Source organism: Rhinolophus sinicus, chromosome 10 (assembly GCF_057876585.1).
Source record: "Rhinolophus sinicus isolate RSI-liver-muscle chromosome 10, RSI-T2T, whole genome shotgun sequence".
Taxonomy (NCBI): domain Eukaryota; kingdom Metazoa; phylum Chordata; class Mammalia; order Chiroptera; family Rhinolophidae; genus Rhinolophus; species Rhinolophus sinicus.
Genome location: NC_142510.1, coordinates 5,010,460 through 5,038,288, shown reverse-complemented (window position 1 = coordinate 5,038,288; position 27,829 = coordinate 5,010,460). Strand labels below are relative to the sequence as shown.

At 48.0% G+C, this 27,829-nt stretch overlaps 1 protein-coding gene across 1 annotated transcript in view; it reads left to right on the top strand.

The window, feature by feature from the left end:
- LOC109433856 (BOS complex subunit NOMO1) overlaps positions 1–23,479 on the top strand; it is a 45,442-nt gene extending 21,963 nt beyond the window's left edge. Inside the window, exons 13-31 of the mRNA XM_019710385.3 lie at positions 41–182; positions 1,082–1,213; positions 2,348–2,484; positions 4,019–4,106; positions 6,657–6,720; positions 7,296–7,391; positions 9,193–9,411; positions 9,512–9,594; positions 10,398–10,557; positions 10,683–10,809; positions 12,317–12,430; positions 13,262–13,389; positions 14,612–14,753; positions 16,724–16,807; positions 18,013–18,123; positions 19,931–20,032; positions 21,074–21,193; positions 22,333–22,425; positions 22,852–23,479. Of these exons, the coding sequence (XP_019565944.2) occupies positions 41–182; positions 1,082–1,213; positions 2,348–2,484; positions 4,019–4,106; positions 6,657–6,720; positions 7,296–7,391; positions 9,193–9,411; positions 9,512–9,594; positions 10,398–10,557; positions 10,683–10,809; positions 12,317–12,430; positions 13,262–13,389; positions 14,612–14,753; positions 16,724–16,807; positions 18,013–18,123; positions 19,931–20,032; positions 21,074–21,193; positions 22,333–22,425; positions 22,852–22,983 (2,274 nt within the window). The 3' untranslated portion in view covers positions 22,984–23,479. The remainder of the gene's footprint in view (positions 1–40; positions 183–1,081; positions 1,214–2,347; positions 2,485–4,018; positions 4,107–6,656; positions 6,721–7,295; positions 7,392–9,192; positions 9,412–9,511; positions 9,595–10,397; positions 10,558–10,682; positions 10,810–12,316; positions 12,431–13,261; positions 13,390–14,611; positions 14,754–16,723; positions 16,808–18,012; positions 18,124–19,930; positions 20,033–21,073; positions 21,194–22,332; positions 22,426–22,851) is intronic.
- Positions 23,480–27,829: the final 4,350 nt, after the last annotated feature.

The following is a 27,829-nucleotide window of genomic DNA, read 5'->3' as shown; positions in this document are numbered from 1 at the left end:
GCCCTGATGCCACCGCTGACCTTGTCCCGTGTTCCCTCAGGTGATGGTTCCCGAGGCAGAGACCAGAGCGGGCCTGACATTGAAGCCCCAGACGTTCCCTCTTGTTGTGAAGGACCGGCCCGTGCTGGACGTGGCCTTTGTACAGTTTTTGGCATCAGTTTCTGGGAAGGTCTCTTGTTTAGGTAAGCTGTCAATTGAAAGCAAGAACATGTAGTTTCAAAGAAGGGGATGGGGTTTGGATGAGCTTTTTCTCATTGGGCAACATTGGAGACGAATGCCGAAACTGCTTCTAGGCAGTAGTTCTGGAGAGTCCGTGTTGCATCAGGTCTTTCCAAAAAAATGCCACAGTAAGTCACCAGAAACTCTTATTCCCCTGGGAGTATTTCTGCTTTGTCTCCCAAAAGAACTCGTGGGACTCTTTCTCCATTCTGATGCTGAAAGGAAGGTGGCATGAGGCCCAGGTTTCAATCCCAGCTCTGTCACTTACCAGGTGTGAGACTGTAAGCATGTACTTGCCCAGCCTCAGTTTTACTTCTGTAAAATGGGAACACTACTGCTGTCAGAGGGTTTTCATGAAGCTTAAATGTGCTTATGTCAGGAGTCAGTGTAGCACAGTGACTATGTAGGCTCTTGAATCAGATTACATAGGATGGAACCTTTACTGTGTGAGCTGGGACGAGTTACTTAACCTCTCTGTGCTTTGAGTCCCTCATCTGTAATACGGAGATGATGATAATCCCTGCCTCCTAGGGTTGTGGCGAGGACCAAATGAGTTAAGGTATGTATAGCCTTTAGGAATACCCGGAACACAGCAAGAGCCATTACATCTTTGCTATTATTAGTAATGTTGTTGTTATGATAAAGGGCCCAGTTCTATGCCTGGTATAAATAAAGTTTTGTCACCTTTCTCTCTCTTTCTCTGGCTCCTGTCATTGTTCCATAGATATTACTTTCACCATTTCAGTAAATGGTGGAGCTGCTTGGATCATTGGTGGCTTCCTTGTCACGCAGAGGTTGAGGGCTGAGAGGTGCTGTGTTCAGGAGGGCGGTCAAACGAGGCCTTCCCGTCTTTTCTCTGCAGACACCTGCGGTGACCTGCTGGTGACCCTGCAGTCCCTGAGCCGCCAGGGTGAGAAGCGGAGCCTCCAGCTCTCCGGCAAGGTCAACTCGATGACTTTCACGTTTGACAACGTGCTCCCTGGAAAATACAAAAGTAAGAACCGAAGGCAGCCTCTCGGGGCCCTCACACGCTTCCTGTCTTCCCTCACTTTCTAAAACCCAACGCTCAGATTTCACCCCAACTCTGCACCTTTACTTGTTTGTCTCTTCTTTGCCCCTTGACCTTGAATGTGCATTAGTTAGCATTGGGCAGTAATGCAGGAGCCGAGGCTCTGTGACCCAACTGCCACCTTATCAGGGCAACCCACACACTTCTCTTTTGGGAGGGTGCCCGTATTTATGCCATTTTATTTCTAAATAAAGAAGAGAGTGTGAAATCCTACATTATGTGCTCTACCACTTAGCCATGTGTGACAACCATGGCAGTCCCGAAGGCTCAGTTTTCTGGTCTGCAGCAGGAGTACTAGACTGCTTGCAGAATGTAAGTCTCCATGAAACAGCTGGTAAAGCCCTTGCCCAGTGCCTGGTGAGCAGCAGGTGCTGGCAAACGGCGGTCCTCTGTGCCCTGCCCTTCTTGTGAAGCCACCTCTTGCCTGTACTTCCTCCCCTTCAGAGCTCAGCGTGGAGCGGCTGGCAGTGGGTAGCTTCCAAAGCAGACGGCTTTTGCCGGGGCGTCACGTGTATTATGTCAGGTGTCGGCAAACGGTGGCCCGAGGGCTGACGGCCTGTGTTCATTAAGTTTCAGTGCAACGCACCCATGCACATTCGTTTATGTCTATGGCTGCTCGTGTGCTGTAAACACAGAGTTGAATAATTGAGACCGTGTGCCTACGAAGTTGAAAAAATTTGGTCTGTCCTGTTAGAGAAAAAGTTTGCTGATCCCGAATATCTTACTTGTAGCCTGAGCGTTAGGCACAATTGAATTTCTTTCTTAGTGATTTTAATGGCCATTGGTTTGTTTTTCTTTAGCAGTTACTTTTTCCAAGCATTGCTAGCTATGTAAATGTACATATGTACATATATATGTGTGTGTATATATATATGTGTATGAATATGTATACGTGTGGGTATTGTGTGTGTGTATAAAATGTTTATTGATACATATACACACACGCACACACACGCTTTTAAAAAAATTAGGGAATTTGTTGGAACTTTTTCTTGGTGGCCTCCAGGGAGGTCGTACACTCTATACCCACGCGTCTCTTTGTGTTATGTGCTTTTCCAGTAAGCATCACGCATGAAGATTGGTGCTGGAGGAACAAGAGTCTGGAGGTGGAAGTTCTGGAAGAGGACGTGTCAGCGATTGAGTTTAGGCAGACGGGCTACATGCTGAGATGTTCCCTTTCTCACGCCATCACTCTGGTATGCACGGCTTCTGAGGACCCTCTGTCTGGAAGGGCGCTGGCCTTTTGAAAGCAGGAAGGACTGGCGTGCTCAGAAAATTATAACCATAATCGAGTCAGATTTCCTATCCTGCCCCTCCACTCTGCCACCTGTTATAGAAAGCATTACCAGCATTTCAAATCCCTCAGTGGAAGATGCCTTTATTTGGGAGATTTCCTAGCCCCACGTTAACTTCTCACTTTGGTGATTTGGGGAAGCCATTGTGTTGTACAAAGGGCAGTGGTTTTGTAGGCTTGGCCAAGTTCATTTAATGTTTCTGAACCTTAGTTTTCTCCTCTAAAATTGGGATCACAGTATCCACTTCTCAGAGTTATAGAGAGGTTTAAGTGAGGCTCTTACGTATTTAACATTTCCGTGGCATACACTGCTGTTATTTCACAAGTAGCTGAGTCAGTTTCCCCAGGAGAGGTGCTTTGGTGCAGAGGACAGAGCGGTGAGGCAGGATCTGATTCTCTTGCTGATGGGGTCTTTGTGGCCTGGTAGGCAGAATGCCACGTGGGTTCCAGGAAGGGGAACATCTGTGCAGGTCCATTCATAGATTTCATTTAAATTTTGACTTCCGGCTGTGGTAAATGTCTTTGTCAGGTGCCAGCAGAGAAATGGAGGCAGATGGCAATTAAATGACTGCTTGTGTTAGACACTGGAGGGATTGAAAGTGCTGTTTTCAACGCCAGTCGACTGCTCTGTTTAACTGCAAATGCTAAACAAACAGCTTTGTTTCAGGAGATGGGTTAATTAATATCCAGTAGAGAATAAGGGATAGGCATGTAGGAAACCATTCCTTCCCTTAAATCCTCAGTGCATTTGTTTCCCTTCGCGTAACATTCACGTTCCTGAACGATGGTCAGCAAGGCCCTTGCCTCCCTCCCACCTGACCTCCTACCCCTCCACCTCACTCACTGGGCCCCAGCACACCGGCCTTCTCCAGGTCCGCACCAAGTTTGGTCCCTCCTCTGGGCATTTGCACATGCTCTCCCTCTGCCTTGAACGCTGTGTCTTCTCCAGAAATGCGTGTAGTTGGTTTTTCTCATCATGCAGCCTGCAGCTGCACTGTTCCCTACTCACGAGAGGCCAGCCCTGAGACCAGCCTCTGCAGTGATCACTCCATATCCTGCCCCCCCCCCCCCCCCCCGTTTATTTTCCTCAGATCTCTCGGTTGCTTACTGGCTGAAATCCACTAATTGTTGACTGCATTGATTTTCTGTCTTCCCACATGAGAATATAAGACCCCTGAGAACAGGAGCCTTGTCAGCAACGAAGGCCCAGCTCTGGGTCCGTCACATAGCAGGTGCTCAATAAATATTAGTTGCCTGAATGAAAAAGGGCCCGCTTCTGTTGGAAGTTTTTGGAGGTTTTTAATTTTCCTGTGGCACCCAACTGCTCAAATGATTAATGGGCAAAACAGATGACTGGTTCAGAAACAGAAATATTATTAATCATCTTGTGTCTCCATCTCCCCCAGTAAGTTATTGTATTGACTTTGGTCCCTTAGGAATTTTATCAGGATGGAAATGGACCTGAGAATGTGGGGATTTATAACCTTTCCAAAGGAGTCAACCGCTTCTGCCTGTCCAAGCCTGGTGAGTCTGAGAGGATGGATGTGCTTGCACATTAGGGAAATGGAAAAGTACCAGAGGATGGTTTTAAGGGCATTTTTTCCTACCTCGGTTCTGTTAGCATCAAGCCACTAATTTTGGTTGTAGTTATCCGAGTCTGGTTTTTCTGTCGCTTTCCTCCGGGGGGAGCAGTGTTTTTCACCAAAGAATTAGAGCTGGGGATTGGCAAGCGTCTTTTGGGTTTGAGCTGGGTAGAGATACCTCTGTGGCCTGAAACTTTCACTTTGATTTATTTAGTTTTCAATTACAGTTGACACATAATATTAGTTCCAGGTGTAAACCACAGTGATTAGTCTCTTTCACTTTTAAAAATATTACACCATTGTCCAATGATTTCTCCCTAAGAGTGATCTTTTTAAAATAAAAATTAGATCATCTCCCGTCTTGCTTAAAGTATTTTGGTGGCTTCTTTCTCTTTTAACAACTTTATTGAGGTGCCATTTGCAGACCATAAAATGGCAGACCCATTTAAAATGTACAATGCAACGATTTGTAGTAAATTTACCAAGGGGTATCTCAGGAATATCCTTCATGCATATTTACAGTTCATCTGTTTTCATTTTTTGGGGGTTAATACCTAGGAATGGCATTACGATTAGGTTGATGCAAAAGTAATTGCAGTTTTTGCAATTACTTTTAATCTTTTACACCACAATTACTTTAATTTTTTTTTTTTTAATTGGGGAAGGGGAACAGGACTTTATTGGGGAACAGTGTGTACTTCCAGGCCTTTTTTCCAAGTCAAGTTGTTGTCCTTTCAATCTTAGTTGTGGAGGGTGCCGTTCAGCTTCAAGTTGTTGTCCTTCTTCAAGTTGTTGTCCTTTCAGTTAGTTGTGGAGGGCGCAGCTCAGCTCCAGGTCCAGTTGCTGTTGCTAGTTGCAGGGGGCGCAGCCCACCATCCCTTGTGGGAGTCGAACCAGCAACCTTGTGGTTGAGAGGATGCATTCCAACCAACTGAGCTATCCAGGAGCTCAGCTGCAGCTCAGCTCAAGGTGCCGTGTTCAATCTTAGTTGCAGGGGGCACTGCCCACCATCCGTTGCGGGACTCGAGGAATTGAACTGGCAGCCTTGTGGTTGAGAGCCCACTGGCCCATGTGGGAATTGAACCGGCAGCCTTTGGCGTTAGGAGCACGGAGCTCCAACCTCCTGCGCCACTGGACTGGCCCCGCAATTACTTTTGTACCAACCTAATAGATCATGTGGTAAATTTATGTTTACTTTTTTAAGAAACTGCCAAATTATTTTCCGAAGAGTCTATATGTACCGTTTCATATTCCCATTAGCAAAGCATGAGGGTTCCTGTTTTTCTGCATCTTCAACAACATTGGTTGTCAGTGTTTTTGACTTTTGAGTGTAAAGCGGTATCTCATTGTGGTTTTCAAGATAAAATACAAAATCCTAACCTGACCTTGAACTCCTGTATAATCTAGCCCTGTTTGCCCTTTTCTCCACTCCAATCGCTCTGTCCTTCTGTGTTGAAGTTAGGATGCCTTTGGCTGCAAGTAACAAAATCTGTACAACAATATCCTCAAGAAGCAGTGGTTAATTTGGCTCAGTAACAAAGTGTGCCAGCATGTGGCTACAAGCATGGGTTCAGCAGCTGGTAGATGTTAGAGTTGGTGTCTTTATGATTCTTTTAGCCCTTTCCCTTGTATTGTTTCCAAGAAAGCCACTGTTTCCTCCAAAAATCTGTTACGTTTAAGGCAGGAAAACCAGGAGAGGGGCAGGCAAATGTTTGGCGTGCCTCCTTCTCCAGTAAACCCCTTTTATGTCTTATTGGCCAGACCCGTGTCACATGGTCGCTTCTAGCTGCAAGGGAGGCTGGGACAGTGGGATATGTTGCTGAGGCTGCACACACTGCCACCTTAAACATAAACCCGGGTCTGATCGTGAGGAAGGAAAGACAGCTGTTGGGGAAGCAAGTAGCAAGTCTGTGGTTCAGATGCCATTCTCTGCCTGAGTGCTGTCCCTTACGCCCCCCTCCGTCCTGAAATTGACTGTCTTCCTCTGGCAAATGATGGCATGTGCCCCTAATGGAATGTTTCTCTGCGTAAGCTAACGGCACGAAAATGTTTTCTGTGACTATTTCATAATTTTGGGGGCCTTCCCCTGCTCCATGCCCCTTGTTGGGAATATTTATAGGAAATTCAGGCTGTGATTGTCTTTTGGATCTTTAATAGAATCCTCAAGTAGAAAATTCTCAGTCTGAGTTGCGGTAGAAGGTACTTCTTCTGCAAGCATCTGTTAGCTTGGCTTGGGCAGATCACACAACGGTGTGAGTTGTTAAATTCCGGAAATGAAGATCCTGAGCTTGTGATTCGGCCATTGGATGGATTGGGTCATGGGGGAGACGCTGTCATGGGCAGCGGAAAAGGCGTTTCTGGTCCCGTTGTCACACACCCGTGATGTGCTCTGGTCTTTAGGTGACACGGTGCCTTTGCACTTCAAATGTTGCAATCGCTTCGCATAGTAGACACCCTTCTCTGAGAATCTCTTTTGCTTTCCTGGCTGCAGGCGTGTACAAGGTGACCCCACGATCCTGCCACCGGTTTGAGCAAGCGTTCTACACCTATGACACGTAAGCTGGGTGCTCGCTGCTCTGTGGTTGTGTGCCTTCTGTGGGGAGTGAGTGTGCCTCTCTTCTGTCATTTCTGAGAGCGGGTGGAATTTTTGTGTGTTTTTTCTGGAAGAAGTTAGGTGTTAAAAAGAGTTTCTAGATTAGGATTTTAAGGTACTTGAGCAAATTATTGAGGAAATGGCGGTAGGATCTTTTTCCCTAAAATTCTGTAAACCCAGGAGGGAAGGCTGTGGTTTTGACCTTTCTTAAATATAATCTTTGGTAAATCTTCCTCCCGCCCTCACTGATGGGAATTCTTAAGCTCAGGCCCACCGTTTTTCGATTTTTGCAAATGCTCGTGAGTGTCACTGGGACTTGGAGATGTAATGTTTTGGAGTGGAGAATTAGTTTTTTTGTTTTTTTTCCCCAAAAACACTGGTGTGTATTTCAGGAGTTATTTCGTCCCAAACTAAGATCAATTGCACGTAGTACATTTCAGAGTCAGGAAGGTTGCCCAGGAAGGGTGTTGTTTTTGATCCTTTCAGAACGACTAGGTGATATCGCTGGTGTTTTCTTTCCACTTCTTTGATTCATAGGTCTTCACCCAGTATCTTGACGTTGACAGCCATTCGCCACCATGTCCTTGGAACTATCACCACTGACAAAATGATGGATGTCACTGTGACTATCAAGTAAGAGTAGCGTTCCGTGGTGGGCCGAGCGTGGGAGGGTGGTGGGTGAGGCCTGGGAGCTTCTCCAGTGGGCTCTCTGAAAATGATTTTTGATTCCTTATCTCTAGGAGTGTATACAAATGGCCTTCTCTCTCACACTTACGTGACGTGGCCATAAATTTACAACAGCCTTGATCCTTTGCTTTTATGATTTAAGAATTAACTGTGGGTGAGGCAGAGCCTTCTGACAGCTCGTTTCAGTGTCTTTCAATTTCTCTTTGAACTCGTTACACTTCCTGTCTTTGCTAGGGAAATAAAAATCTCTGGTTTATTCATTGTGTTTCGAGCGTTTTAGCAAATACAGAGAGATTGCCTGTTTTTCTGAGACCTTTTCTCAAAGGCTGGGGAAATGGAGATGGCGCCGGATACAAGAAAGGTCATGAGATAGAAAGGACATCAAAGACTGTCTCTCCCTGGGGTCGGGTTTATGTGAATGTCACCTTTGAGAGGAATGTTTGCCGTGTAGTGAGGGGCACCTGACACCCTCATTTTGTTGAGAAAGGAAAGAGTTTTGGCAACATGACCAACCACCTTTGTCAAATAGAATGGAAACCTGAGTAACTTTCTCTGTCCTTACCCTAGCGGAAGTTGACTTTCCAGCTATGTCTCCACCATTCTGTCCACCACCTTTTCACCCAGCCATTCTTTCAGAAAATATTTACTGAGAGCCTTCTGTGTGACTGGGCGTAGCCCACAGCTCCCGCCCCCGTGGAACGTACGTACAGTCTCATGGGGGAGGCAGACAACAGTCCAAGAATCACACCCAGAGCTGTGAAATTACAAGGGTGATCAGTGCTTTGAATGTGACCTTGTTGGGATTGGGGGCATGCAGGAGAGGCAGGCTGGTAGGGCACCCACACTAAGCTATGAGGGATCCTTTTACTAGCGCTCACATTATCCCTCTACTTAAAACTCCAGGGGTTTTCCATTCCTCTCACAAGGAAACCCAGGGTCCCACCAAGAGCCACAGCTCCGAAGCCCTAGTTTGACACCTGCTTCCCCGGGGACCCCCTGACTGATCTGATCCCTGCCTGGGTCCCTTGGCCCAGGCTGCCTCGGTCTCCTTGCTGTCCCTTGAGTGTGCCGAGGGAGCCCCCTTCCCTCCCCCCACCGCAAGACTCCAGGGACTTTGCACTTGTCCCCCCCTTGCCTGAGGCACTGCTGCATGCCTGCCTCCTCCCTTCAGGTCTTTGCTCAGGGTCCCCTGCTCAGAAAGGCCTTGGCTGACCCCCTAACAACAGTGCCCCCATGCTCCCAGCACTCTCTTCTTATATGTTTGTTTATTCTTCATTTCTCTATCATCTGACATCAGTTTTCCTTTTATCGTCTGTCTGCCTCTTCCCACTGGAACGTGGATTCCACAGGGTTAGGGAATGTGTCTGTCCTGTTTTCTCTGTGTCCCAGTGCCTGCTTCTCTGGCAGAGGATGCCCCCCGATAAAGGCTGAATGAAAGACAGCGGATGGTGGCATGCAGGGAGTGCCACATCCTCATGCAATCTGGCAAGTTTTCACCAGTCGCAAGGCCAGTGGTATTTCATTCCAGCCCAGGTCTCCAGCTACTGCTGCCATTACGCAGAAGTTCAGTCTTTATTTTTCAAAAACTCTTAGTTTATTCAAAACAGCAGGAGACTGTGCCACGTGGGGGCGTTATCGGGTGTTTGGTTTTTTCACTTACGGATGACCACTGGCAGACGTGTCAGATTCCTACCGACGACAGGGCCAAGTGACCACATCCTCTGGGCTGCTGCTTCCTTTCCTCCAGGTCTTCCATTGACAGTGAACCCGCCTTGGTCTTAGGCCCCCTGAAGTCCGTGCAGGAGCTGCGGAGGGAGCAGCAGCTGGCCGAGATTGAGAGCCGCAGGCAGGAGCGGGAGAAGAACGGCAAAGAAGCGGGTGGAGAAGGAAGAACCAAGCCGCCCGTCCAGGAGATGGTGGATGAGTTACAAGGCCCTTTCTCTTATGACTTCTCCTACTGGGCCCGGTGAGCTCTCTTGCGCTTCTCTCTGCAGTGTCTTGTGTTCTGATGTTCTTCGTAACAGAGGGGCAGAACCCACCAAATTGAGGTGTTTTCATTATTTCAGGTCTGGGGAGAAAATCACGGTCACGCCTTCATCTAAAGAGCTGCTCTTTTATCCACCTTCCTTGGAAGCCACCGTCAGTGGAGGTAGATGTCGGCTCCGTGAGCCCATGGCGCCCTTTGCAGTTATTCCTTCGTCTGCATTTAAACATTTATTCTGTGTTGTTGTTGCAGTGAAACCATCTTTGTAAGGAACCTTAAATCCCCTCTGGCATGTAGTTGTCGCTGTTTGATGAATGAATGAGTGAGTGACTGAAATCAGTGAAAGGAACTTCTGCTATTAGAAGGGGGTGGTCTTTTCGGAAAGGGACTTGGATTTTCTTGACACCGGGTTAACACCAGAGGTGGGTGAAAAGCAAAACCGTCATTGCTGGAATGGGCGCATTAGCCATTCTGTGTCTGAACTGTTGGTGAGTGTATTTTTCGGTAGGGGTGATGGGCGGGTCTTTTCAGGGCTGCGTAAGTAGAAGTGATTGCTTGAGGAATATTCGCTTTTGGCTACCGGTAGTTTTCTCTAGCATTACTGGTTTATTAAATCCTGGGCATTTATGTGGTATGTGTCTGAAAGGAGAGTGGATTGAAGAGCCTGGCTTTCCAGCAGCAGCGTGTCTGGGGCGGTCTTCCACGTGACCTCTTAGCAGTCTGTCCTCGTCTGTGGCCCCGTGGGAACTGAGGGACAGGAGTAGTGAAAACCCAGCCTTTTGCTAGCTTTACCTGCCAACGTTCTTGGCGGTTAAACAAGGCCTTTTTATTGGGGTTTCTCACGTGTGCAACAACCTCATTTGGAATATCTCCGTTCTAGGCCCTTCTTTCAGGAGAAGCCCCCACCCAGAAGGCTCCCTTCTGTCTGCAGCTAAGGTGTCCTCTTCTGTTCACTTCTTTTGTTTTAGAGAGCTGCCCGGGCAAGCTGATTGAAATCCATGGGAAAGCAGGCTTATTCCTCGAAGGCCAGGTCCACCCAGAGTTGGAAGGAGTCGAGATTGTCATCAGCGAAAAGGGGGCAAGCTCACCCCTGATCACAGTGTTTACTGATGACAAAGGCGCCTACAGGTACGTCCGTGGTTAAGAAACGTTCGCTGGGGACCAATGGGGAGCCCAGATTCCATTGGGGTAGGTGATGCCTCCTCCAGGATCTGCCGTGAAGCCATCTTTAGCATTTGCTCTCTCTCATCCAGCGTCGGGCCCCTGCACAGTGACCTGGAATACACAGTGTCCTCCCAGAAGGAGGGCTATGTCTTGACTGCGGTGGAAGGAACCATAGGAGACTTTAACGCTTATGCCCTGGCAGGCGTGAGCTTTGAGGTAACGCTGTTTTCAAAAACCCGTTTTATTGGGGTGTAATTGATATGTAATAAACTGCACATGAAGTGTATAATTTGGTATAGTCTCCACAGTCTCGACATACAAACGCACCCACGGAAACACCACAATCAAAATAGTAAACACATCTGTCCCTGTCCCCCCCAAAGTTTCCTTGTACCCCGTGGTAATCCATCCCGCCCACCCCGCACTGCTGACCTGAACTGCTTTCTGTCATTACTATAGATGAGTTTCCATTTTCTAGAGTTTTAGCGAAATGGAATCACGCAGGATGTCCTTTTTTTCTGTCTGGCTCCTTTCACTCGGCATAACCGGGAGGTCTCTCACTTGAGCTTGTTCGCACACCTTTGGGGAAGTGGTTTACACCTTCCTCCCGAAGTCTGTTCTGTGTCGAATGGAAGGGTTCCTCCAGTGGTGTTTGATATCTGTCGCCCCTTCTGGGGAAGAAGCAGGCTGTGGTATGCACAGAGAGCCTGGAGGTCCTGGAGTGTGAACATTTTCGACATGGAGGACAAAGGAGCACAAAGGCAGATCACTTCACATCAAAAATGAAAATGCTGTGTTGCAGAATACATCTTACACCTCATTGAAAGATAGCTGAACTCAGAAGGAATGTTTATACCAGAAGTAACATCCCCAGTTTATAAGGAGCCTCTAAAATTGATACGGAAAAACCCAACAGAGAAAAGAGGAACAAAGGAGGTGAAACGGCAACTCACACAAGTGATTGCAAGTGGCTAATAGACGTAGAAGACATGCTCGGTTTCCCTAGTGACTGAGGAAACACAAAGGAAGTTTCCATCAAAACACTGGGTTTTGGGTTAGATTTGGATAGTTAAGACAGTATGCATGTTGTGGAGAGCATGTATTTTCTCACGACGGGATGATTTATGGAGCTGTCAAGGGTGACAGCCACTTTGGAGGGCAATTTGGTGGCATCTTTCTGAATTTAAAGTACACATATCCATCAGTTCTACTGCTAGGAATTAATCATCCAGGAAAAGAGAAAAGCGTAAGTGCGTAAAGATATACACGTTCAGAGACCTTTGGATTGTCTCTCCTTTTCCATCACAAAGGTGAGTTGCCAGCCTCTGCTCTAGAATAATATGCAACTGTTAAGACCCAGTGAGGCAGGTCTTCTGTCAGTGGACTGATACAAGAGGAGAGTCAGGATGCGTGGTGGAGGGAAGAAAGCGAGTGCAATGTCTAGGGGGCCATTGTGTCTCACCCCCCCTCCTCCAGGACACCTGCCAGTCCTTCAGCAATAGCTGTGACGTTTATAAGCTTTGCCTGGCTATCGAAACTGTTCTGGAATGCTACACACCAAACTGGGAACATCCGTTACCCCTGGGGATGGAGAACAGACCTTTGGTTCCCTCCCCAATGAGTAACCAGAAGAAAAACAATAAACATTACCTCTTGACTTGTGAACTACTGTCTTCATGGCTGATGGAGTTAAGCTTGCTCTGCATCCCTTTCTTGCCCGCAGATAAAAGCTGAAGATGACCAGCCCCTCCCTGGGGTCCTCTTATCCCTCAGCGGTGGCGTGTTTCGTTCCAACCTCTTGACTCAGGACAATGGCATTCTGACGTTCTCCAACCTGGTAAGGTGTCCCGTGACTGCCTGTCCTCCCCATGAGGGAGCAGGGGCGGGCATGCATGACTGCTGCGTTGCTTGACAACGTGAGAACAGCACACTGGCGTGGAGCGTTTGAAGTTTCTCAGGGGCCCACATGTAACCAGAACTTAAGGCCACTGATACGTGTTCCCTTCCGCACACACTTCTTGTGTTCTGCTCACCCACTTGTCACAAAGACAATGTAATTAATGACCCTGGGCTCAGGCATCCCTTTGCTTTGCTGCAGGAGCCCGTTGTTCATAGTGCTGAGTCTTGGTCGGCGGTTTGCTGGCGCGTCTTCTATAAGGCACGCTCCGCCTGGTGGAGGATAACATGAGTTTTTCATTCCAGATGTGGTCCGGGTGGTGGGGACTCAGGAAGTGCACATTCATCGGCCATCTTGTCCATCCCGGGAATAAAGTGAGGGGCGTATGGGTGTCGCAGACAGGTGTATCTGAAAGATCACACTCTGTGCAGTGATGCACCCCCAAGGTCAAGTCTTCCCTTAGCTACTGACTTGCTGTGTCATCTCAGGCAAGTTACTTGACCTCTCTGAGCCTCCGTTTCATCATTTCTAAAAATCAAATATGCTTTCTACCTCAGAGTTACTGAAGGTGTGTGCATGACGATGACACTGCTCTTGTTAGATGTGTCGCTGCTGTTACTGTAACTAGTCACTGTGGCGTTAGGGGTGCCATTTCTCTCTGGGGAGCCCTGGAGCTCTGTGGCACAATTCTGGTCCATGACGACTTTAGTTGCCCCCTTTTAAGCCAGACCAAGATGTGGCCGCAGAGGTTGTTTGTGGTTGTCTCGGCAGAGCCCTGGCCAGTATTACTTCAAACCCATGATGAAAGAATTCCGGTTTGAGCCGTCCTCCCAAATGATCGAGGTGCAGGAGGGTCAGAACTTGAAGATCACCATCACGGGGTACCGGACGGCCTACAGGTGAGCGGCCGCCGCCCTCTCGTCCGGGCCCAGGCTGTGGAGGCCCACACCCGCTCCTGGTGTCCAGACGCTCACCCGGCCTCCATACTGCTTTTATTTGGGAGGCGAGGAGAAAAGACTGCTATCCTCTTCTTCTGACATCTCAAACTAGTGATTCGGTCCCAAAGTTTCTCTTTTGAGATTGGCCTATGACAGGCTATGCAATTGCTTAAAATTTTTATTTTTTAGAAAAGTTGGAAATGTGAATTAAATTTTTAAAAGGAGGAAATGCATTCACTTGAGTAAAACTTCGAACTATTGAAGAGTGTATTACGTAAAATTTCCCTTTTATCCTTGTCTCTCAGCTCCCCAAGTTTTTGAGTGTTTCTGAATACTTGTAGAGATGGTTTATGCAAATACTGGTGTGTTTGTGTGTGTATAAATATATATATATATATATAGAGAGAGAGACAGGGTTCCAAGAAAAGCCAAAAAAATGTATACAAATTTTAAGAAAGGAGAAAAACTATTAAAATTGCATTACTCAGTATATACCGATAACAAAAGGTGAATACAAGTCACGTTTGACTTCTGCAGTTATAAGAGGTGCTCAAAGCAGTTACCGTCAGCACAATTTTAATACTGTTTTTTCCTTTTCTTAAAATGTGTATACATTTTTTGGCACCCTCTGTGTGTGTATATGTATATACATATCTATAATATATATTATAGATATATATTATATGTATGTTTGTATATATGAATTTATATGCAAAGACACACTTATACATTTATACACATACACAAAAGTATTTAACACAAAGATTCATCAGAAGGAGTAGGTTTAGAAAAACGGACCATTTTCACCTGAATGCGTGGAATCGAAGAGAAAGTGATTTATTTTCATTTTATTGAATGTTTCATTATTTAAAGTAAAGCGTAACTAAAATAAAGTAAAATGGAGTAAAGCTTAGCCTTTTAAAATTACAATTTCCTGGAATGTCCCTTAAAATGTAGGAGAGAGAAATTGGTGCCGTCCTCCTGGCTGGCTGGCATGAGCCTGGCTCCATTTGCAGGTGACACTGCTACACCTGAATTGCCTGGGTCACTGGGGCACAGCTCTCCCCCGAGTTGTTGTGCACCGTAAATTGTTGGTAAATGCAGGACACTTCACCTGAAATCCTTTGTGTGCCTCAGAAAACCACGCGAATGTCATGTTACGTTTCTCCCCTTGTCACTCTAGTTGCTATGGCACAGTTTCTTCTTTAAACGGAGAACCAGAGCAGGGTGTTGGTGTGGAAGCGGTGGGGCAGAATGACTGCGGCATTTATGGAGAGGACACCGTGACCGATGAAGAGGGCAAGTTCAGGTTACGTGGATTGCTGGTGAGGCCTGGACCATGATTCGTTAGGGGGTGTTTTCATACCGTGTTCAGAGGTGTCCTGTGGTGCCCCCAAGACTGCTGGGAATGGACTGGGCTGGGAGGCTGGGAGGGTGGTGAGGTTCAGGAACCCTCCGCGTCCTTTTATCTAGCTGATACGTTGGGTTGGCGTTTGGTGGCATCACCCCAGAGTATCTAAGTAAAACGGCAGACTGGCATCTCAGCTCACGTGATCTGGGCAAACATTAGTCTGTGGTCAAGAGACGCATGACTATCTCTGGCGTCGACTGAGAATATATAGTTTGTGAATCGGAAAGGCTGGGGACCCAACCCCAAATCCGAGTGGCCCAGTCCAGCAGTGCCTTCCAACCCACGCTCTCTCTGTGATGTCTACAGCATACACTTAGTGTCTGATGCAGGAGCAAAGGAATGAATGCACCAATAAAAAACTCCTGATCTTTAGACGTTCACAACTAATTAAAAAACAAAACAAAAACGAGATCACTTCTTTGTGGGCCAGACAACCAACTTCTTTGTCCTTTTGGCTGCTAAATTGTAACATTTGGTTTTGGATCCATGATGCGTTTCTGCTCAATTTTTATTTGTCCAAAAGACGAGAATACTCATGTCCAGTGTCCTTAGAACCAGCTTTTCTGTCTCACGTGTTCAGTGCAAGCCCAGCCTTTGCAGTTTCGTCCTTTGTTGGCTGCACAAACGCAACATGGTCAAAAGGACAAAATTTAGAAAGGGGAAAAAAAAAACCCCTAAAGCCAGCACCTGGACGTGCTGGTGTTTAATGCAGAGTGGATGCCGTTTCTGACACTGCCCTGTCTGCATACAGAGACCATCACAGTGCACATTATTTTAGGTCTGAGGCCAGAACCATGTTATCCATGCGAATTTCAAAAGAAATGGTTGCAATCTTAGGGCTGTCCCCTCTTCGATGCATATGGACACCTTTGAACTTGGCCTAGGCCTCTAGGTCCTGATGTGTCCTTGGGCCAGCTGTGCTGTTGGTGACAGAAATTGGTAGTTGTAAAAGTTTTATTTTTCACCCAGCTAATGTAAGTCCCCTTTATTCTCTGGATTAAAGATACAGATCTTTTAATAAGTGTGTAAGAAAAAAAAATAATTCAGAAGTTTACAGTGAGTTCATTTGTGCTAAAGCCTTACTTTTAAGCTGCATTTTATCTGATTTGCGGCCTAGTCTCTAGAGAGTCTCTTTTGAACTCATATCCCTCATTATCTACTTTGCCGCTAGCCCGTATAGCGGGGTAAAAACAAACAGCAAAGTGCATTTCTTCAAGGCAATTTACTTCCATTTCTTGGATGAGTGTCATCCTGTGCTGGCTTTCTTAGAGCAAAATACGCTATCTGCCAAAAATTATCCGAGTAAATGTATACATGTCCTTCATGTGTGCAGTGTCACATAAACGTTTTTTCAGAATGGTGATTTTTTTTTTTTTTTTTTTGGTGAACATGATATAGGCCTGTAAATTTGAGCAATAGAATAAAAAAGTATAAAGAAGAAAAAAAAAATATATATATATTTGAAAACAAGGAAAAAACCTGAAATCCTACTTCTCAGAAATAATATCCGTGGTAAACATTTGGAACTGTCATTCCCGATATCCCTGGATGCATATATATGTATAGAGGGGAGGGGTGGACAGCCAGTAAAGAAGAATTTTATCAGAATAAGAGCATATTATGCTTGCTGTTTTGAATTAAGGAACCACATTGAATTTTAGAGGAAAGTGAATGGGGATGGGAGCAATCGCAGACCATCAGATATATGTTTCATCAGGGTGCTTTTTAAAGGAACTCTTAGAAGCTTGACAAGCCGCAGACCGGGAACTCTTGTGGGGCAGAAAAGCCCGCGTTCTCTGGGGACCTGCAGTCAGCACAGGCTCAGGTCAGGTTGCCTGTGACAAGCCTCTTTCTGGAGAAGTGATGCCTGGGTTTCCTTTGCAGCCGGGGTGTGTGTACCACGTTCAGCTCAAGGCCGAAGGCAACGACCACATAGAACGGGCCCTCCCCCCGCACCGGGTCATTTCGGTAAGGCATGAAATTTGTCAGCGCCATCAGCATGGTGTGATTGCCTCCCTGATCAGAAATCCTGTCGTGCTCCTCTGGCTGGCTGCCTTTCATCTGTGGTGGGGGCAGGGTGGGCACTTTAAGCCCTAATTAAAGGTCCTCCTAGAATAGTGTCATCTTCCCAAGCAGCATCTTCTGTGTGGTTTTTAATGAACAGCATGGCTGTCACGCACCCAGAGAAATGTGAGCTCTTGTTTCCCCACTTCCCCTGAAAGCTCTGATCAAGTTAAGGCTCTTCAGGCACAAGCGGCATTTCCAATCAAAGGAATGTAATAACGAGACCATGGGCTCCCTTGGTAGCAGGCCACCCAGTTTCCTCATATGCAGAGGACCGTGTGTGTTCCATTTGGTGGGCAGGGTCTTTTGATATTCACATAGTGACGTAGCTAATTGATCCCTAAAGAGGCAGCCCTCCAGGTCACAGGAAGTGGCCCTGGCATCATTTAAAGTGAAGCTTTTCTCCCATAGAATTACTGTCATTTGCTAGACTGCAGGGCTTGGGTGGGATCAGAGGGACTGCCCCTTGGTGGCTTTCTGAGGTGGCACTAGGGGTGAAGGTTGTGAGGAGTTAGGGAGGGAGGTGGGGGGCCACTTCGGGCTATTTGGCCCAGCAGGTGGATTTTCTTGACGTCTTTATAGCATCTGGCATTTTAAATGGCTGTGATGGCTGCATCTTACAAGTTCATATTTCCTTGCCGTGGTGACTTAGGCCAGGATCACAAGCAGTTGTGTGGACTGCGACCCGGCAGGTGTGGACAGGTGACAAACAGACGAGCACATGCCCACCCAGTGGGGCAGATGTGACTCAGCTGCTGATTGCCACCATGCAAGAACAGCTTTCTCTTTTTTCAAGAGAAGCTGGAAGATCTGGCGTTTTTTTTGTATATACAATTTAAAAAAATGGTGACTTTTTTTTTTTTTAACTTTGAAAACAAATACTGTGCTTGTCAAACAAAATGTGTGTAGGGGCCAGGTGTAGCCCACCTACTTACTGTTAGTTTGTGACCTTGGACTTAAGCTCCTTCTGCGGCAGACTTTGCTCCCTTTATATAGGAAGTGAAGTTTGTTAAAGAAGAGCCCCTAGGACCGCGGAGAAGTCTGTCTTCCGGCTTCCTCAATACCAGCATTCCTTACCTCTTTCTAGAACATTCCTTATGTCCTTCTAGGTTGGGAATAACGACATCGACGATGTGAACATTATAGTTTTCCGGCAGATTAATCAATTCGATCTGAGTGGAAACGTGATCACTTCTTCTGAGTATCTTCCTACATTGTGGGTAAGGCTGTTTTTTTAAGGTGAAAATAATCGTGTTCTTTTAGGCTTTGAGACGAGGGGGAGCAGGATATCCAGGCCTGTCTAGTGCTTGCTTTAGGGTATTAAAGGTGGAGATGCCGAGAGGGGGGAGGTTGAGACTGAAGGAACTTCCATCCCAGCAGGTATCTGGGGGAGTGTTTGCTGATTGCTGGAGAGAAATGCCTTCTAGTTTCAGACCATCGTTTTGCGAGCAGTGTATGTCTTTGGCAGTATTGTATTAGAAACCTAATGAATGATCAATACACTGTGGAATCGCAAACGGAAAGACAATTTTAAGGCAAAGTGCCTCATAACTCTTTAAATTCTATCTGTGGGAGGTGGGGGGCAGTGGACAGAACTCAGCAGGTCTGGGCTCTGTCCTGTCACCGTGATCACCTTGCCACTCTGGGCAGTCGCTTCATTCCCGTGGACCTCAGTTCCCTCCTCTGTAAAGCCGGGGAGTTGGACTCAGTGACATAAGGTCTCTTCAAGCGCTACCAGTGTCCATGTCTGCGATTAATGAAGCCATGTTTATACGCTGCCCTGAGATCCTTTGAAAGGTGTTAATGAATTGCCACGGGCGTATACTTTTCAGAGCGACTCACAATCTTACAGTGTTAGACTTGGGTGAGAACGTGCGCTTAGGTTTTAACTCACCTCTTCGCTGCCCTTCAGTCCAGGAGTTTAAAGTATGTTGCCTCTGGGGGCCAGACAGGTAAGTCCAGAGAGTGAGGAGGGTGGGTGGGTGTGGGGTGAACTGGAGAACCCAGGCCCCATCCAAGAGGGGCAAGGGGAGCAGATGGGAGGGGACGGTGCCACTCTGCTCCCTCTGCTTGTTGCTGTGTTGGCCCAGGGTTGACATCACTTTCCAGTTTTCAAGCTGGAAGTTAGAGTTATTTGAAATCACCTAATTTCTAAATGTAGGCAATGAATTCAAATTTATTTAGAACCCTGTACAGGCCTAAAGAACACATACGTGGTCTTGGATGAGACCCACAGGCATCCAGTATTTCCTGTGACTTTGTTTTCAGAAAACTCGTCTTGACTTGTGTGTTAATGTAGAAACGTGCCAGTGTGGACCCTGGGAGGGGTGGCTCTGGCGTTTTCCTGTGGCAGGTGCAGGGTGGAGCCCCCACACCCACTAGCCTCAGCCAGCACTGTCCCTTCCTCTTCTCATGCCCCATCACATGGTGTGAGAGTGGGCAGCAAACCCAGACCGGATATAAAGAAAGGCCGGAAACAAAGCACTAAACTTTCTGGAAGCAGGCTGGGAACCAATACAAATGGGAACAAATACCTGTAGAGTTAAGGTTACAGCGTATGGAGAGGCAGTGATGGAGGGTGAGACCCTCAGTGACATGGCTTGAGTTCCAGGTTCCACCATGTATAACTTGTGCAACCTGAGGTGACACAGGCTCTCTGAGTCTCCTTAGGGATAATAACGATGCCTGTTGAGTAGCCAGGATTGGTGACAATATATCTAAGGCCCCTGCTGCCCGCCTGGCATATATATCTATGTTAGAAGCTATTCTTTCTTATGTGATCGTTATACTGACTATTATTACTATTTTCAGCATTAGCGTATGTCATCAGAATCTATTTCACGTCTTACATTTCTTTCCATGTTACGTAACTGGAGTTTTGGATGACTAGGATGCATTACACATGTGGCCTGTCAGCACAGGACAGTTTCTCTTTCAAACACCCATGTTCACAAAGATCCTTTCTGAAATGAAAGGCTCGTCGTGGTTTCATTCACAAGCCCATCCTGCTTTGTTTCTCCTCTCCAGGTGAAGCTTTACAAGAGTGAAAACCTCGACAACCCGATTCAGACGGTTTCCCTCGGCCAGTCCCTCTTCTTCCACTTCCCGCCTCTGCTCAGAGATGGCCAGGTAATGGCCGCAGCGCCGTTCTCATTTCCGTCTCTGTTTTAATTCCATTTTTAGTTCACAGAAGTACAAGTCGCTCATTTTCTTCCTGAGTACCACTCTGCAGAAATGGTTGACATGGTCCTTTCTAAATCAAAGGAGGTTGGGCTCTGTAGGGATTATTTTTCTTAGTGTTTTTCTATTTACAGAAATAATACATTTTCATGGCAGGTGAGTTGGGTGGGGGGAATCAGACATAACCCCATCATCCAGAAATAACCACTGTTAACATCCTCAGAGGTATCTTGTTGGTCTTTTTTCAAGGCGTGTGCACATATGTGTATACGTATAAATATGCAGGTGTGTTTATTTTAATAATTAAAAGCTGAGCCTTGTGCATTATTTTGTAGTCTGTGCTTTTCAATGAAGACTATGTCACCAGTGTTTTCCTCATCATTAAATCATTTGTAACATGATTTTTAATGGTTGCACAGTAGTCCACAGTATAGGAAATTCCATAATTGATTTAACCAAGGCCCTAACGTCAGACAGCACTTACTGATTCAGAATGTTTATTATCAATTCTAATTGGACAGAGTAAACTATTGTAGTTGGCGTGATGGGAGCAACCTTTGCAAAGAATTTGTTCCTTTCTGGGGGCCTGAGCCTGAGGGTGTCAGCTGTGAGCCTGTGGTGTGCCATTCTGTCTCCTGGCTAGTGACCACCTGCCACAGGGGTGATGTGCACGGGGGTGACATGCTGTGGCCTTTCTGCATATGAAATGGCTATATAGCAGTGAGATAGGTTGTGATGGAATGTGGGGGCTTTTCCCCATTTCTCGGGATGCTCCCCTACTTCTTTAGGCAGCGCTGTGGAAATAGCTCGGGCTCACCGGGGTTCCAAGCCTGCTTGGAACCTTACTAGCTGAGTGACCCTGTTTGGGTGTGTAAAGGTGGCAAATTTGTTAGGACCATACAGTCCTCTCCATCACAACCGTACGTTAAATTTTAGTTTTCATTTGCTTCGCCCGAACTGCGCTGTATAAAAATCCCTTCTTGTGCTCAGAGTTACGTTGTGCTCCTGGACTCCACGCTCCCCAGATCCCAGTACGACTACGTCTTGCCTCAAGTTTCCTTCACCGCACTGGGCTACCATAAGCACATCACCTTGATTTTCAATCCCACGGTAAGAAGAGGGAGCGTTTCATAAAAACCCGCGGGCGGGGCTGGCGGGAGAAGGAACATTCCCACCGCCTGTGCCCCGGGTACTGGATGGAGGGAGCACAGCTGGTTAACGGGCCCTTGGCCTTGGGTCCCTTTAGCATCTGGAGTTTTGTATTCTGGATTTCCCCGGATACGTTTCTACTTGTCCAAGTCCCCAAGCCCTCAGTTCCCTGTCAGGAAAGGAGGAGACTGGCGATGAGAGGGTAGAATTGTTTAGGTCAGTGGCTCAGGTGTGACTTTTGTAGATGAAGGTCACCACTGCGCCCTTCTGTAATGATTGGTGGCATTGTGGTCCTCCGGGAGGCACATGATACCCGCCCAAACTTCTAGAGCCAGCTGCCAATTTACAGGACATACATAGAGGATGCAGGAGCCATGTAATGGACACTGCAAAACTGCAAAAAAACAACCTGGACCTGACTTGTTCGACAAGTTGTAAGAGAAAGAAACTAAAAACATGTGGATGGGATACCTGTAGATTAAAGGAAACTTACTCAGTTATCAGGCAATTGCAACATGTAGACCTTATTGGATCTCGTATCAATCAGACTGCAGAGAAGAACGGATGTGTGGTCTGTGTTCTGATTGACTCAGGTGAAAGTTGAGGGTTCTATTGGAAGAGAGGGCGAATGGCCGCTGGGAAGTCGCAGCTGCTCCGTCGCCCTAGGTGTCGTCTCTGGGACTGGCTCATTCACCACCACGTGCCTGAGCCTCGAACAGTGGCTTCTCGATGCGTCCTTGTAGGAGGAGGCCCCTGTGTGTAGCTGGGACTCAACAAAGTGAGATCCGTTTACTTCTCAACCACAGGGACTCCCCGCTCTCCACAGCGCTTGGTTTCCTCAGTTGAGATAGAGAAAGTTCAGAGGGTAAGGAATACCTTGCAATGGACTGTTCCTGAGTTTCAGGGAGCCAGAAGTGAGTTTGGATAGCAGAGGGCGCATCTGCAAATTGATGCGAGTTGCCTCTGTTCCTTATTTGGATAAAGAGTTTGGATCGTGTGGTATGACCCGGTGTCTGGGGGTAGCTGATTCACACGGCTGGTGGGTCACGGCTGTGAGGCAGAGGGTGGTAGGTAAGGGACCGTGCTCTTGCTGTTTGCAGAGGAAACTGCCTGAGCAAGACATCGCACAGGGTTCCTACATCGCCCTGCCTCTGACGCTGCTTGTCCTGTTGGCCGGCTACAACCACGATAAGGTAGGGAATCCAGAGACCTCGCGAGAAAGCGGATATGTCAGCGAGAGGGGTCCCTCATAGCTGGGAAGTAACAGAGAAGGATGTCCAGTGTTACAGAAATAACATTTTAGGGTTCGAAGGGACCGTAAACGCCTCAAGGGGCGACCCCCAAGGCCTCTCTTTGAGGCCATAGACGTCTTGTAACATTTCTCCTGATCCTTAAGCCTGGGATCCTTCTAAGGATGTGTTGCTCACAGAGAGAGCCAGCCTGTCTGCTGACCCTCTCTAGCGCAAAGGCCTGCTTCATTTTGAACTGAGGTCACCCGTTAGCATGTAGTAGGTGGTGACTGGGCCTGAAGGAGGTGTGCTGGTACGTGGGGCTCCAGTGCCCATCCGGGCAGAAGTCCCCTGATCTCCCTCTCTCTCACCCTCTCCCTCTCTTTCTAGCTCATTCCCTTGCTGTTGCAGTTGACAAGTCGACTGCAGGGCGTCCGGGCTCTTGGCCAAACAGCCTCTGACAATAGCGGCCCAGAAGATGCAAAGAGACAGGCCAAGAAACAGAAGACAAGGCGGACGTGAGGAGGAGGAGGGGCAGTGAAGGCTCACTCGGGGACAGGCCACAGCCAGGGGCCCGGCCGCCGCTGGCACGAAAGCCTGCATCTGATTTCAGCACCCGCTCTGTGCCCCGGGCACCTCTGTCGGCTGGTGTGGCCTCCCCCTGTCTGGCCCCTCGGTGCAATGCATTGAATGGACCCTCCTGTCTGTCACTCTGCTGAGCACAATTTATTTTCTGAGTTGAAGATAATTTATTATTATTATTTTTGTCAAAGAGGTATTTAAACTGTGCTGGTGGTGTGAGCATGTCATCCCTCATCGTTAGCGCTCGTTGGCAGGAAGAATTCCAGTAAACGGGGGTTTCGGCCCCCTCGCTGGGAAGTGCCTGTTGGAGTTCCATTCTCCCTTCATGTCCCTTTGCATCCAAGGTCCCTGCTGGACACCGTACAACATGTACCTGCCACCAGGAGGGTGTGTTAGGAGGTAAAATCAATAAAATTACCCGTTCATTTGTGTTGTAGCTCCTGTCAGACGTATTCCTTGGATGATATTGGCATAATGCCAGGATCGCAAATGGTGATGTGTAGAGGGGCCGCGGGTCCTGAGTGAAGGGCTGGGACGAGAAAGTCCCCAGCAAAGGCGCGGGCTCACACCGTGGCTGTCTTTTGGCCTCTGTGGTGGTGAAACAGGCTGGCGGCGCTTGTGGCAGAGTTTGCAGGAGCCAGCTTCTCAGCTCGAGCTCTCGGGGCGCTGCAGGAGTGTGTGCTCGTGTTTCTAGAGAAGCCAGAAAGACAGCGTCTTGTGTGCAGTCTTTCAGTTGTAAACGTTAGCTGCAAACTCGGTTTTTAAAAAGACCACATGCTTTTGGCCCTGCACAATGCGTATGTAGGACGGGTAAGGCCTGAAGGCTGCCGGTTTGCAGGAGGGAGCCACAGGAATTCACAGCTTTGTGCTGCGTTAATTCAGCTCTGACACGAAGGAAGCAATTAAGTCACATTGAAGGAGGGGCCACATCCATCCAGCATTTACTGAGTATCGCGTATGGCAGGCACTGGGGATATGAAGATGGGTAGACGACACTTGTTGCTTGGCATGTTGTGAGCATTCTGTAAGGCGTGGGTGAGTGAATGAGTGAAGGCATTGATGTCTTCACGGTGCCTGCCTTCACAGAACGCGTGACCCATCGTTGGGTGGGAGACCAGCCAGTAAGTGGACAAGGGAGCTGAGGGCCTCCTGGTGGAAGACGCTCCAGTGGCCGTGGGGACACCAAGCAGAGGTCTGATCCCAGCTGAGGGCTTCGGGAAGCTTCCTGGGTGTGACCTTTGAGCCAAGCCTGGAAGGATACAGAGTGTAGAGAGGAAAAATGGGGCAGAAGCTCTTGTGGGGTGCAACTTCTCTTGCAGAAGGTCAGCCTGAGGGTTCCCGGGCTCTTGGTGGCCACCTGAAAAGTTGCTGTGTTTCCAGCTCGTCATCCTTGGGCCATTTATTTTTTCACCAGTTTGCATTTTTACTGTGGAAGGAAGTAAACTCTTGGAGATCTGGGACAGATGAGAAACATAATATGTTTCTTGGAGGGTTTTCTTACTGTTGTTCCAAGTGGACACCTAGTAACATCGCTTTTAAATGTTAATAGGGCTTTTTTATTGACACAGTATAAAGGTTAAAAGCTTGTGAAAGATACAACTAAATGTCAATACATTCCATCCAGTTCCAGAGGCTGCCATTAAGTGGCAGTCTTCCGCCATTGCTGGGTACCGGTCACCTTGGATGTTGCTGGGACTTCTAAAGGGCTCTCTCTGTTCCTGCAAAAAAGCTGATGTGTTTTCCGTCCATTTGGAAGTTATCTGTAGTTTTCTTCGTTTTTCTGGATAGCACTCTGATCCCCCTCTGAGGGATAAGTGTTAACGTTGCTAGGGGATTTTGAATGGGGCAAAAGTTACATGAGACAGATTTGTTTTCCCTGAGCAATTTTTGAAAAGGTCTAAAATGGTTAAGGTTCTGGAGGACTCGGTTGCTTGCGCATTTTTGCTGCTTAACGTGAGGTCAGTGCAGACACCGGAGAGATGTCAGGGAGGGGTCATTCTAAGATGCTGCCTTTGCCTTAGTCTGCTTTTCTGGGTTTTCTTGTTTTGAATTTTATCCACCAACCAGCAAGGATTGTTGGAAGTGGGGGCACGGGAAGGGCTGAAGGTGGGCATGACCACGTGTGCGTGGTGGGGAGGGGCCGGCTGCAAGACAAGGGCAGAGGGAAGAGGCAGCGCGTGTGCTTAACGCTAATGGTCTGACTGTGAGGAAAGGAGATTCATGAAACCAGGCAAAAGTGAGCGGATGATTGCCCTCCCGAGTTAAGCGCACCAGCAGCAGAGGCCAACGTTCCCCGAGTCGTTACCGTGTGCCAGGCTCTGTGCCAAGCTCTTTCATGCACGAGCTCCTGGAGCCTCGTGACCTTATGAGTGCATCGTCTTTCAGACCCATTTTATAGAGGAGGAAACTGAGACTTAAAGATCTTGCAGCGACTAAGTGGCAAGAGCTGGGATTTGAACCCAGGTCCGAGAGTTCTTGACCGCTAGGCCCTACTGCCTCTGCTGTACAAAATGGGACAGTGCGGTTACATGCCATGTTGTCTGGGGATAATTCAGGGGCTTAGAAAATGAATGTCGTGTGCAGGAGATGTGGGCGGAAGCTGTCATAAAGTTAGCAAAGGCACAGTGACGTGTAGCCACGCGTGCGGGGGAGGGTTGGGTCATGGGAGGGATGTAGGTGATGGAGGACCTTGTAATTGTTCCATCAGCATTGTTTCTGGAACCCAAGAGCAAGGTGACTAAACACTTCAATTCAGCTCCTTAATAGGCAGGATTCCCCTTTCCTGAAAAGCTGGAGCGGAGTTGGGAAGGATTTGGGGGACAAAGTCTGCATGGTTGCATTCCGCCTAGTCTGGGCCGAGTGTTTATTAGGGGTGAGAACTGTGTCTCACTTGTCTGTGTTTCCAGTCCCTTGCACATGGTGGGTGCTTGTGATAAATGCCAGCCTCAAGGTGGTCCCCAGTGGTCCACACTGCCCTATGTGGTTGCGTCCCAGAGTCAGGCTGGCCCTATGTGACTGATGGAAGGAGTATGGCAGGAGTGAGTGAGCATGTGCGACCTCTTAGGCCGAGTCATAAAAAGCATTGCGCTTCCCACCTTGGCTCGGGGGGAAGCCAGCTGCCTGGCTCCGGCCGTCCCGTGGAGAGGACCTGTGGCCTCTGCCAACAGCCAGTCCAGCCTGCCAGCCACGAGTGTGAGGCACCTAGGGAGTGGACCCCCCAGGCCTGGCCAAGCCTTCCGGTGACTGCAGCGCCAGTTGACATCGGACTGCCGCCACTTCAGAGACCCCAAGTAAGTACTGCCCAGCTGAGTTCTCCCCAAAATCCTGATCCACAGAATCTGTGAATATGATACACGGTTGTATTGGGTCTCTAAGTTTTGGGGTAACTTGTTAGGTAACTGCAATGTTAAGTAACTGGAAAAGCACTCCATAAACGCCTGTTACATGAATAGACAGGGACTGAGAGCCTCCCAGCAAAGTGTATTTCTACTTGTGTGTCAGTCAAGGCTCTTTCGGTTTCAACTAATAGAAACCCAACTCCAACTAGCTTAAGCAAAATGGGGCATTTCACGGATCACGTCACTGAGAAGTCCAGAGTGTCTGGCTGTGTGCTGGCCCGGGTCCAGGGTCTGTCTTCGTCCCCTGGCTCTGCATCCCTTTGTGTGTTGACCTTGTTCTTTCCTCCATCAAGGCTCTGTGCCAGCTCTTGGATCAGCTCTGAAAGACCACTTTGCTAGAAACTGACAGATATTTCCATCAGGGCCGAAGCTGTTTGCTCAGTCACTGCTCTGCCCGAGGCAGAGGCAGGGGCAGATGCTGGGCACACATCCACAAAAGTGGACGTGACGACAATGAACTGTGAGCAGCGTTGGGGAAAACTGGTTTTTGACTTCTGCCGATTGGTTCTGCTTCCGTCACCCAGCTTGTGGAGTCTCACATTAGCCCAATTTGCAGGCCCAACAGAAAAGAGCACTTCCGTTTCACAGTCCCGGGTGTCAGTCCTGGGGAAGGTGGTGGGCCAACTGCAGAGTCACCAGGGCCTGGCCAGCCCCGAGCCATACCTCTGTGCCATGGATCACCCTTGTGACCCAGGAAGCTGCATTTTCCGAGGAACAAGTCGTCCCAATAGAAGTCAGGTCCAGCCCCTTTAAAACTTGACAATGCCTGGTCCGAGCCACCTACCACTTTTGGCTTCATCTTCCCATTAGCTCAGTGACCATGACCTTAATCTTGACATGCATAGAGGAGGAGAGAGACTAATGTTTCTGTGGGCCTACTGTGTGCTAGGGCCAGGAGCCTCCTTTCTGACCTTGGAACTTGGTAGGGTTGGGGAAAGGATGATATAACTCTCTCTCTTTCCTCTTCTCTGTGGGAGCAGGTGTGTATGCTTCATGATGCAATGGTGGGATCATGGTTGGGTCACAAACATGGTCACTGCCTCCCTTCTGCTGTGCTGTATACGCCTGGGGTTGTTCAAAATGCCCCCGATTTGCATATCCTTTCAGATGAGTGGCATTTTTCACTGTTCCTGTCTTGTGAATGAAACAGCAGCCCATCTTGCAGTTGCTTTTGGAATCTGAAGGTTTTGTAAAATAGATGAATGCCTTGGAACTAGAGGTCCTCACATCTGTGCAGAATCCATGCCTCCTGAGAATGTCTAGTCTCTGCAAGGGAAGCGGCTGGCGAGAGGCAGGGAGCTGCCAGGTGCGGTATTTCCATCCTGTTACTGTCTTTGAGCCGATAGGGAATGGTGGCTGATAGCTGCTGAGTGGTCAGACTTGGGACA